This window comes from Cynoglossus semilaevis, chromosome 16 (assembly GCF_000523025.1).
Source record: "Cynoglossus semilaevis isolate Cse_v1.0 chromosome 16, Cse_v1.0, whole genome shotgun sequence".
In the NCBI taxonomy this organism is placed as follows: Eukaryota; Metazoa; Chordata; class Actinopteri; order Pleuronectiformes; family Cynoglossidae; genus Cynoglossus; species Cynoglossus semilaevis.
Window position 1 is genome coordinate 14,227,723 of NC_024322.1, and position 12,309 is coordinate 14,240,031.

General features: G+C 41.0%; 1 protein-coding gene across 1 annotated transcript in view; it reads left to right on the forward strand.

Annotated features, from left to right (window-relative positions):
• The window catches only part of epha3 (eph receptor A3), an 86,949-nt gene that overhangs the window by 43,835 nt on the left and 30,805 nt on the right, over positions 1-12,309 (forward strand). The window contains 4 exon segments of the mRNA XM_025063643.1: positions 2,083-2,238; positions 5,639-5,758; positions 5,761-5,865; positions 10,731-10,855. Coding sequence (XP_024919411.1) covers positions 2,083-2,238; positions 5,639-5,758; positions 5,761-5,865; positions 10,731-10,855 — 506 coding nt within the window.

Genomic DNA, 12,309 nt, shown 5'->3' on the forward strand with positions numbered 1-12,309 from the left:
ACTGTTTTTATAAACACTGATAATTTGTGTTTAAATTAAGGCTCAAATCATTTTACATTCATTGTTTAAACTCTTATATATTTTAAATTAATGATGTCAATAAACAACTCCAGAAGAGATAAAAAAAAAACCAAACAGGTTTTCTGCCAAATCTACTGTAAATAAATATACAGACGTCCATAAGTGATTAAACCCTGACTCCTAATGACGCTGCTGCCAGGTGCTGTTACAGGCAGCAGCTGAGGGGAAACAGATCCAGTTGGACCGGAGCCCAGTGGTAGAGCCGGTCTCCAAGGCACACAGTGGCGGCCACTTTGTTCAGTGTGATCCAGAGGTCAAATGTCAGGGGCAGGTGTTCTCCGTCAGTGTTAAGGACGATCATTTATTTAAACATTTTTTCCCTGTTTATCCTGACTTCTGTTTTACGCTCTCGGTACAATGTTGTGCTGATCCAGCAGTTTTTTTGTTTTTCACTGAAGCTCCTGTTACCTGATGGGTGGGGGCGCAAGCTGTCAGGTCTGATTTCCTTGGGTGTCCTCCAATCAGGGTGGGCTATCGATCAATCCATCACTACAGCACACGGGGCTGGTTCAACCTGCTGCACGTTATGTTACACCAACACACACACACACACACACGGGAGAGGAGTGGTGGTGGGGTATCTGGTGCAGCGGTGGGACCTTGGTTTGTCGGTGTCAGTGATGGATCAGGCCGGAGTCTCAGCGGTGTTGGCTGTTGCAGGAGTGTGTTCTCCACCACTGGGATGTGTCAGAGCGTTTTTGCTGCATCCACAAAATTCTGCTGCGAGAAAGAAAAACCCATTGACAAAAAAGTTGAGACACTTGGTCAGTGAGAGCGTTTTAACACGGAGGTGATATTTTCACTGAAGTGTCCACATGTTGAGCCACGTCTCTGTGGCGTCTTCAACAGCTTTAAAATAGGCTTGACTTCAACCAAGATCAAGATCAAATATTTAAAGCTAAGGTTCAAATTGCAAGAATTTTTCCAAAATTCCTGCCGTTTGTAAAAAAAAACAAAAGCTGAATTAATTTCATTAATTAAGATACTTTTTTGAATTGTCTTAGAACTTAATGACTGTGCCCTCGAATAAACGCAGATCTGTCATTTTTTGACACATCAAACTCGGGTGTTCAGATTCTACGGTTCTGTCTGGTCCAATCACGTTCATCCACAGCCTATTTATAGCCAATGATACTCACGTCATTTGGCTAATTTTGCCCAGACTGTTTACCCGGGTTGTTCAGTCGTGGTTTAACGTTACTGGATTTTCTGTCATGTTTGGTAAATACTGACTGAATCGCACTTCTTGTCCTCGGGCCTTGGCTTTTTGAAGTTGCCGATTTTGCGAGTTTGCTTAAGAAATGCGTCGAATGCCTTCAAGTACAAGTAATGTTTGACGGTGAGCCTCGCTGTCTACGGTCGTTAAAGTGGACTTGGATTCGACATCGTGCACTTCATTTGTTTTATCTCTTTATCACAAGCAGAGAGAGAGAGAGAGAGAAAAAAAAACAGTTTCAACCTGTGATGTAAGACGATGTTAAAGAAGAAAGAAACGACTTCCCGCGGTTCGCCTGTCAAATCGTCCTTCTGTCAGACCAGCATACGTATTTAGCATGCTTCATATAGGTGCAACGTCGCCCCCATTAGCAGACATTGGTGCAGATTTTGTTTTGAGCGCGGATTCAAAAGAGCTGCGGAGAGCAGGTTTGATGCCACAGATATTTGAAAAGAACGGGCCTTTCATCTGAGGGGACACTTTGCATTATTCATGTTGTGCCTTCTGAGAGATGAGGAGAGAAGGAAATAGAGACAAAGACATGGAGTTATTGTATTTTTTACCAGCAGTCAATGGATTCCTGTTACATGAAGGCAAATTTATTTTCGGTCCTCTCCTTGCAGTTGTCTGTGTGTGTGTGTGTGTGTGACTAAATACCACTCATATTTCATTCCACATTTGCTCCTGTTATAGGTACAGTGAAGAAGAACGCAGCTATTGGATGGCTGTCGATGTGCTGCTTCAGCACCGTACTCATGTGTCTGTCTGTGCTCCTTTGTCTCCAGCGTGCCGGGCCGGCTTCTACAAATCTGGGCTGGGGAACGTGGAGTGTTCAAAGTGTCCCCCTCACAGCTTCTCTCATTATGAGGGTTCGTTGCACTGCGGCTGTGAGAAAAACTACTTCCGTGCCGAGGGAGACCCCGCCTCCATGGCTTGCACCCGTGAGTATACGTGCCACTGACGCTCCGTGTGACCCGTGTTTGTGTGTCGTTTCAAGGAACTCTCAGATGATTCAGGTTCCTCCTTGACCTGGACTGACCCCTCACATATCTGACAGGAGAAACCCAGCTCTGAGAGCAGAGAGTTGTGGGAGGATTTTTTACTCATTATCCCAAAAAACATGCACGGAAACCTTGTCTTATCCGTTTTGCTCCGAATACTTACAGATGTTTTCGTTTTCATCCTCGATCACTTTGTGTTCTCGCAAATCTCATAACGCAAAACACTGTTGACGGTAAATATATTAAATGAAAACACTGTCTACCTGCGGCAGAGCTCTGAATATTAAGAGCTGGAAGAAAAAAAAAAAAATATATATATATATGGTAAGAGCTTCAATGGCCGTTTAATTTCAGTCTCCATATTCAGTTCCCATTTTATGGCCTAATGCTGTTATTTCAGTGTGTTATTCCCCCATTCAGCAGTTAATAGCATAATAATAGACAAAGGACGTAGTATTACTCAAGTGTTTAAAGGTCAGTGAAGCCCTACACACTTCTCCTTTGTCTGCATCTGATGCAAATGGACTGCAGATGCAGTTGCCTCCTGCAAATCTTCCGAGATGGAGTCTCTATAAAACCATAAATCACCAGAATCCCTGATGTCATATTATGGATATATCCCTCACTAAGGGGTTCTGGGGGGGAAACAGTTTTTTTTTCTAAGTGTGTTGAGAAGAGTTGAAAATACAAATCGACGCCCACAGCTACAGACAGACTCCTAATTAGACAGACGGTCGTAGCAGGTCCCTGTTGTGATTATCTCAAAGACATCCTGTCAACGAGGCAAATTCTTCCTCATTGGAGCAGATTGAGTGATGCAAGGGCTGCGAGTGAACAGATAAGTTGTTAGGAGATAATGATCATGATTATCTCGGGAGAGGGACCGGGCTGTGAGTGGAGCGAAAGGAAAAGCTCAGGATGACGGCGTAAACAAACACTGGCCAATGAAAACGCGGGCAGGATAATGAGAATACTGCACTCGGGGTGAACGTGAACGTTCCTGTTTCTACAAGGTATTTCCTGCTCTATCAATCATGATAGCGTTAGCGTTACCTTTAAATATAAAAAATAGCCAAAAATCATTCATTCAACCAGCTGAATAAACCAAATAAATCGCTGTAGTCGATGAAAAATAATACGTTAATTTCCTCCATAAAATTGTATCGTTTCACTGGATTGTTGGAAATGAGCACTCCATAAAATTGTTTCGTTTCACTGGATTGTTGGAAATGAGCCTGGTTATACAAGGGGTCCTCACTGTCTGAGACCACCAAAACTGATGACGTTTTTTAAATTTTTAAGTTTAACAAATGACAAATTTCACGACCCCCCTTTAGAACCTCCACCCCCATGTTGAAGACCGCTGTTCCAAACTGTTAATCTCATCATAAATGTCTGGGTAAAAATCTGTTGTTCTGTCCAACATTTTATCCTTGTTTCTTTTCATATTGACAACTTGGTATTGGCTCCAGCCCAAAGCCCCCAGACTCGACCCCCCCCCACCCCCACCCCCCCCCCCCCCCCCACCCCCCCCACCCCCACACTTATTGACGGTTGGTGAATGGCCGTCTGCGGACTTCCCCGCTGATAAACAGAAGGCTGGGGAGCGTCAGGTGTTGTCGTCTTTTTGTGTCTGATTGGAGATAACAAAATGTTCTGTCATTTTTCTCTATTATTTTGGACATTAAAGGTCCAGTCTGTCAGTATCATGTCCAAACACGTGATGTCAGATTGTAGTGGTGAAAACCATGACAGAGAAAAATCCCTGACTTTATCCTGAGATACAGTCCATATGCTGAGCTTCACCGTCTATTGTGATTTTAATAAGCAGTAATGATTAGTGAGTGACAATGCTGAGCTCAGTCTTTTATATTTATGAGCCGCGCCGAGTAATTAGTTGTGAAAGATGTCCTGATTATAAGGAGGTACACTTCCTGTGTACTTCAAACACTGCCAATTAAATTGATTGACAGTAACGGGAGGTGGAAGTCTCCTTGATGTGGAAACTTTTTAATGTTTCTGAGGAAACCAGGTTGATTGTATCGGGATGTCTTTGATTCTCATTGGACGGAATGTGAGGGAAACAAATACAGTACTAATATGTACTTTCTAATGTGTAATGACTACTTACAATATACTGTGTACTTAATCTGACATGTGGGCAGATTAGATCAGTAATCCAGTGATCTATGCAAGGCAGTTCCGATCAATCAGCGCTCCCTTAAGGTTGCACCCAGCCTTAGCAGAAAATCTACTATTGTTACATTTCCTAATCAATGTTTTATACATGTATTTAATTTGACATTTTTTTCTCTTTAATTAGCAGCATATGCATTGCACTTTTTTTTAAATATCTTTAATTAGCAGCATATGCATTGCACGTCACGGTTAGCGGTTAGCCATGTGCAGAGCAGCGCTGGAGCTAAACAGCAGCTCCTGCTTTTTTTGTAATAACAGCAGTAAAAAAAAAAAAATGGCTCTGGTTTTCCTCCAGAATCCACACAACTGCTTGACTCAGCTCCACTTACATACTCTGAGAATGAAAAATTGTACTTCCTTCACCCTTGTGTTGGCTAAGCACACTTATAGGTATTTTTTAACAGTTCTCTGTTGCCTCTTTTTCACTGTTTTAAGATTTACACTCTTCAGGTTGAGAATACAGATAGAGTCTTAGAGTCAGAGATTTATTCAGACATTAAAACGTCTTCAGGAGCCTTTAATAGGATTTATGACACTGTAGACTTTTAATCTTTTTGTGTGTGTTTTTCTTTTTCTTTTACTTTTTTTTCTTTCTTGCACAAACACAGTAAAAGGCTGCGAAGGCCCATTACACAAGATACGAGCTCTGCATAGTTCGGCGGTGAAGTAAATCCATGACAAGTCCAACAAACCAAACAAGGCATTCCATCTCGAGGCACATTTGAGTCGGTTAATTTCACTTTCTTTCCCTCCGCTCCAGCGGCGTTATTTTGGCAGTTTGTTTTGCCCTTCGTGTAATTGCAGCCACAGTCACAGCTTTGATGTGAAAATCTGGAAATGTTCACAGAGGTCTGTTAGTGATAGAATGCATTGACTTTTATATGACGGTCGGACTCTGACAGTGCACTCCTCTGGAGGAGGATTTGTCATGCCCCGTTCTCATCTGAACATTTTGAGAACATTTGTTAATACCGTACAGACTGCTCTTAACTCATCCCTGCTATTATCACAGCAACACCAAATGAGAGACGGTGTTATATGAAATCTAATCCATCTTCTATTGACCCATCGTAGCTCAACTTCCTAATTTTCTTAGACTTCTGTACCAAACATGTTGGGTTTTTTTTCTTTTGTTGTCCAGGTCCACCGTCAGCCCCTCGAAATGTGATCTCCTCCATCAACGAGACCTCCGTTATCCTGGAGTGGTCTTGGCCAGAGGACGGCGGCGGGCGCAGGGACATCACATTCACCGTTGTTTGCCAACGCACACCAACTACACCTTCGAGATTGAAGCCAAGAACGGCGTGTCGTCGATGGCGCCCAGGATGAGGCAGTACGCAGCGGTCACCATCACCACCAACCAAGCTGGTAAGAACCGACACTTGATAGCAACCTAGCTGACTAGACCAGCTGTGATTTAGTCATTTAACGTTGTTTGTCTGGTTCATAAAAAAGGTTAAATTAAATTAGCTTAAACATTTGCACTCATTTTGAGGGATGAGGAAAATGACACTCACTGTATAAACAATGATTCCACCATTGGTCCACTCATCAGTCTAACAAACAGATGCACGTGTTGTTATTTACACATACTGTGGGGAGGCTTAAAATACTACAGCTACATAATTATTTTACTTTAGAAAAACCCTAGCAAATCTTGTTTATTGAAAGAAAAAAAAATCACTCCTCACACCCGTACATCCACATTTGGAATATTCTGATTTATCTGGAATATTAATATTTTATTAAATACTAATATGAAGTGACATTCAGAGAACGTTCCCTCACAAAATGTGGCACGACTTCGTGCCTAATATCCCTCAGATTTACTGTCGGCTATAAGATCAGACACCAGGGGGGAGTGGTGGGGCAGGGGGTGTGGGGGGCAGGGGGCGGTTAATGGCACTCATGCATGAGTAATACACTGACCTATAGTTTATGTCCTTCAAACACATGCACCCTAACCATCAACACTGGACATTTACAAGATGATCCCAGGCTGTTAATATCTCCTTTACTGGTGAGGATCAGATGTCGGCCTCGAAAGAAAAACAAAGAGAGAAAGATCCCTGTCTTTGAGTGACACTCATCACCAGAGTGAACCTCTGAATTTCCCATTAATCTGTTTTTACTTTATTACAAACGTCTCAGTGCTCGTCCGTGTAGATCTAACGGGAACACGAGGGCCAAGAGAAGCGGCGCTGAGAAATTCCAAAGAGTGAAATAAATCTCGCTGCAGAAGAAAGTGCCAAAACCTCAGAAATACCTGACTCCAGCGAGGAATGTGCAAAAGTCTGCCTGTTGTTCATCAGTTTGTTTCCTTCCCCTCTTGTGTTTTCTTTACAATTCGCCTTTGTGTTTGTTCATCAACTTTTTTTATGTTGGCAGCTCACCATATTTCTCCGTTTGCCTGCTCCGTTATTATCCCTCGTTGGTATTCGTCGCCATTTCTCTCTTCACATGACCCATTATTTCCATCTGTCACTGTCACAAACTGAAACAACAAAAGTTCTCACTTATTTCTCTGGTGGACTTTTTTGTTCCAAATCCTGAATACAGATGGGCTTTCCTCATAAGAGTTGTCACAAAGGAAACCTAAACAATATTTCACAGCTAACGATGAAAGGCGCAGAGAGGCGGCGGGTTCTCAAACACTGAGCTCACGCAAGTAAATCGCACACATATTGGATAAATATATATATAAAAAAAACAGTGTTGATTTAGAATTAAACAGTAATGAAACAGGAAGTAACGTGGGGCTGGTTGACGATAACGATGAGGGATTTGTTATTGTCGGAATATGAGCATGTTGACAAAAAAATATTTACGATTTTATGAACCTGATAAACCTGTGAAAACCGTTACGATTTTATGAACTTATGAACCTGATAAACCTGTGAAAACCTACAAAAATATGTTTTTATTTGAATATAAACAAGTGTGTCCAACTTCCCACTACTTTAGTGATCATCAACTGTGGGCTTGCGGACCAAATAAAGCCCACTGAACCATCCAATCCGGCCCACAACTGGGATTTAAAATAAATATATAAATAATAATGTTGGACAAAAATGTGATTTTTTTAAATTAATTTTATTTGCGTGTCCACTCCGTCGGGACAAATATAGTTGGTGATCCTTGGACTAGTGAAACAATGTAATAAAACAGAAGAAAGTCTATGAAAATACCAGTATAACACGATGCACATGTATGAGACTAATATACAGTTGAATGAGGACTGACATGTAGACTGTGCAGAGGAAGTCTGGTGTCTGTTAATAAAACTGGGCCGCGCTCCACGTCATGTACAAAGTCACTTACTACTCACAAGGACTGAAGGCTGCGCACGGCCGTGTCCTGTTCTGATGTAGAGTCAATATCAAGAACAGAACACACGTGACACGTGTCATATCGTGGGAACACGAACAAACACACGTCTGGCTTTTATAGTGGGAGACAAAGGCCACAGAATATGGACAAGAGAGAGAGTTAGTGATTACGTTTACTAAAAGTTTCTGAGTTTTCTGGCGGCGTCATTTCAGTTCATGATAATGGAGTAAATTTAATGAGAAATTTGAATTTAAACTCACACACACACACACACCTGTGCCTGTGCCGCAGCGGCTGGAAACTGGATTGTGTGTTTTCCTGGGACGGAGCTGTCAAGGTGCTGTCAGTTGGTGGCGCTCCTCCTCTTTTCCCAGTAACACTGTTGCTCATTGTCATAACAGCGCTGACAACCAGAGAACTGTGATCCAAATGTAGTCTAACGCCACATTCAGAGGTTTGGTAGAAAGATGGGCAAATAAATCACATTTAATGACCACATTTATAAACACTTAAAGTCAAAGTTAAGGGAAAACATGTTATTTCACTTGTTATTGATATTTACTCACTTATTTACTAACGACACATAAATGATAATAATGACAATGTTGTATTTATTTATTTAAGTATTTATTTATGATTTGAATATCCTGCTCAATCTTTTTTCTTTCACTGCTGCCTCCATCAGTTTTGCTGTATAATTTCTAACTCCAATCCGAGTGGCCTTTACTGAATTATATATATATTTATTTATTTATTTTTTTTGGACTGTGCCTGTGATAAAGATAAATACATGTGCCTGAATAAACGAAAATATTTATCAAAATTTTAATGGGAAAAAAAAGAAAAGAAATGATTATCATGCCTGTGATACAGATAAATACATGTGCCTGAATAAACAAAAATATTTATCGAAATTTTAATGAGAAAAAAAAGAAAAGAAATTATATCATGTAAACAGATGTCGTAACAAAAATGATATTAGATTTTTTTAACTTTTACAATTTTAGATTAGATTAGATTTAATTGAACTTGAACTGATGCTACACTCGGAAAATTCCAAGTTACTAATAAGTTACAGTGAACATGAAAGTTTCTGAAAATGACATAATTTCTTTCTTTTTTTCTTTTTTTTCAATACATTTCACATACATATCCCACCTCCTCAAACCACGGTTGTCAACATTGGGTCAGTGTCTGGTACTAAATGTAAGTGTAAACCTCTGGTGTTCACAGGTAAATGACCCTGAAGGTTTAAGACTTTAAGACCATCCTGAGCCTGGTGGTCTGCGTTAGTTTTACAGTCAGAGAAACAGAGAGAGAGAGAGAGAGAGAGAGAGAGAGTGACAGAAATGAAGTGCTCGCTGCTGGAAACGCAGGGAGCAAGAAGGAGGTGGGCAAGGAGTCCTGCAGGAACCAGGGAGGAGGAGAGGAACTTGAAGCTGCCTGGGAGCAGCCCAGACCCAGTAAATCATGACCACCATAAACCACAGCGCCAATAAAAAGCACGGCCTCACCCGGCTATCAGAACCAGAGGGAGAGGAGGAGAGGAGGAGCAGGGTGTATAGAAACAGATTCTCTCCATCTGGATTCATTACAGAAGAAGAAAATAACTTCCCGCTGAAATACGCACACACACACACACATACACACACTACGTAGCCATATAATCACAATCAAGAAAGGCTCGAACATTTCAAAGACAAACATGTTTTTCCTGTGGTCTAATAAAATTAAAAGTCGATGCCTTAGATGCCGGGTTGGCCCCGGAGCTGCCTGGCAATTAGAGAGCAGTAAAAAAGGGAAATGGGAAAGGGAGTGAAGAAAGAGACAGAATGAGGGAGGGGGACGGGGCTCGATCCAGGGAGGGATGTGCTGAATTACTAGATTGGGACCATGTGAACTCCCCGAGGCTACGGGATGTGTAGATGAAGGATGGGTGAGGAAGATTGGCCGGGGGAGCGAGCACCAAACTGAGAGAGACGTGAGCAGCAGGCACAGAGACGGCGCACAGGCTCCCAAGTACAATAGATAACATTATTTTAAAAAGCAGTGGCTCAGACCACGGTGAGGATCAACCCACTGTGGTGGGAGTTTTTTAAGAAGAATAAAAAAAAAAATCAGGAGCTGCTGAAGGGTTTGTGTGAAGCTCAGTAAATGATTTAATAGAGTTTTTTTTTTTTTTTTACCAGCTCTGAAACTGCAGTTGATGGCAGCTGGTTTAACAGAAATGTTGAAAAGAATAAGGCAAAAATTAAGCTGTAACAAATGTATGAATGTGTCGGAATGTTTTAATTTTTTTTTCAAATGTAATCGTCAGATGTTAGAACACTGTTTCCCAAACTTTTTTTTCTGGGGACACATATTTTTAAAAATTCACAAACCTTCGCGACCCAAGTCGAGAAACATTATTCGTAAACTCCTAGGAAACATGATGCGAAATGATCCGAAAAACTGTATCTTATGTTGTGACTGACCTAAGGGTCGCGACCCAGTCTTTGGGGAAAAATGTATCTTATGTTGCGACCCACCTGAGGGTCGCGATGAAAAACTGTATCTTATCTTGCGACCCAGTCTTTGGGAAACAATGCTGCATTTCTTAAAAACAAAAAAAAAACAAAAAAGAATTTAAATGCAGATTGTTTGGTCAACCTTAAGTGTGTGTCAGTCCAAATTTATTCTTTGCATATGGTCTGTTTTTTTTATTGTTTTCCAAAAAACAAGCCAACGCCGCAGTCTTTAATTCAGCCCCACTCGGCTTCAGCAAACTGAATCAAACAGGAACCATAGACAAGTGCCAGGATTCAGTGCTGGGGAATGAACTTCCACTGAACCACTGAGTATAAAGAAACTCTCTCTCTCTCTCTCTCTCTCTCACCCCCTCTGTACCTATGTCTCTCATCCAGCTCCTTCGTCAGTAACCTTGATCAAGAAAGAGAAGACGTCTCGCAACAGTGTTTCATTGTCCTGGCAGGAGCCGGAAAGACCCAACGGCATCATCCTGGACTATGAGATCAAATACTACGAAAAGGTCGGTCTGCCATTTCCTGTTCACCTTTTTAAAACTTCAAATCAGAGAAAAAAAAACCAAGTCACAAACAAACCCACTTTTCATCATAAACTTCAGTACCTTAAGTACTGTTTAAGAGCTCCTCCATCATTCATTGTCAACAAAGAATACAAATACTGCAGTGTGTACACACAAATACCCAGGGATTTTTGTTTTTTCCAGTTGGGAAAAACACATCTGAAGCTGATGTTGTTGATTTGATTGTCTGTCTGTCTCCAAAACCAACACAAAGTCAATATGTACTGTATAAATAACTGTAGCCTGTGGCTTAGTGGTTAAACGGATTGGACTTGGTTCGATGCCTGCCCTGGCAGGACTGTGGCGTGTTGAGCAACGACCAAAACTCCCTCGCTGCTATTGTGCTCTAAGAACGTGTCTGGTAATAATTACTGCAGTATTTATTGATGGGTTTAGATGCAGGGAGTACAGTACAGTACTTCACGGAAATGAAGCCGCACCGTGCATGAGCCGCGCCCCCATGGTTGTGCTCAATAGGTGTTTAAAAATGTTTTTTTAAAATATGATATATATTTATATGTTTTTTGTCGAGCAGCAGAATGGTAGGCGGAGATTTATTTTGAAAACACAAGTGCTCCCTTATTAGGAGATTTATGGCCTGACTTTTGCGATGATTGATTTATAGGTTCTTAGCTGCGTCTTGGTATTTTTGTATTCACAGTTTCAATACGTATATACACAGTGTATATACAAATATGGTATTGTCACCTAGTGGAACAGAAGAGAATTGAAAGTAAAATAAAAAAATATTTTTAAAAATTGTATCATCAAATAATATTATAAATTTTGGTCACCCAGTTTTTTTCCCCATCACTTAAAGTCAGAATTACCATGATTAAAAAATACATTTTAATTTTTTTTTTCTTGTTGGTTTTTTTTGGTTTTCGATAATCGGCAGAAAACAAATATAGAATAAAATTCACTACTTATCTACTTATCTACTTATGTGACATTTCATATTTTAATATCTTCAAACAGATTAGGTTGTATGGCAGAGGCCCTGAACCCCCCGGAGGTCTGCAGAGGTACTGCGAGATTGGGAAATTTTGGTTCATTAGAAATTTAATATAAATTGAACTTTTATTGAACAGTTCAGTACTTAATGCAAACCAACAAGGTACTATTATCCATGGTACTTTGCCCAGTTTAATATAGAACACAGTATAATTTGCAGTACAGTGGGGGTCCAGGCTCAGTTCCCTCATCAGTTCGAGGCTCCTTCAGCTAAAAAAAAAACTTCAAAAATAAAATACTGCAAAGTCAGATTCTTTCCAATTTAAAGCACCCCCCCCCCCCCCCCCCCCTGAACTCAATTTACAATCATTCATACATTCCTCCTCCTCCCCCCTCTCCTCCCCTCTCCTCCCCTCTCCTCCCCTCCCCTCCCCTCTCCCCCC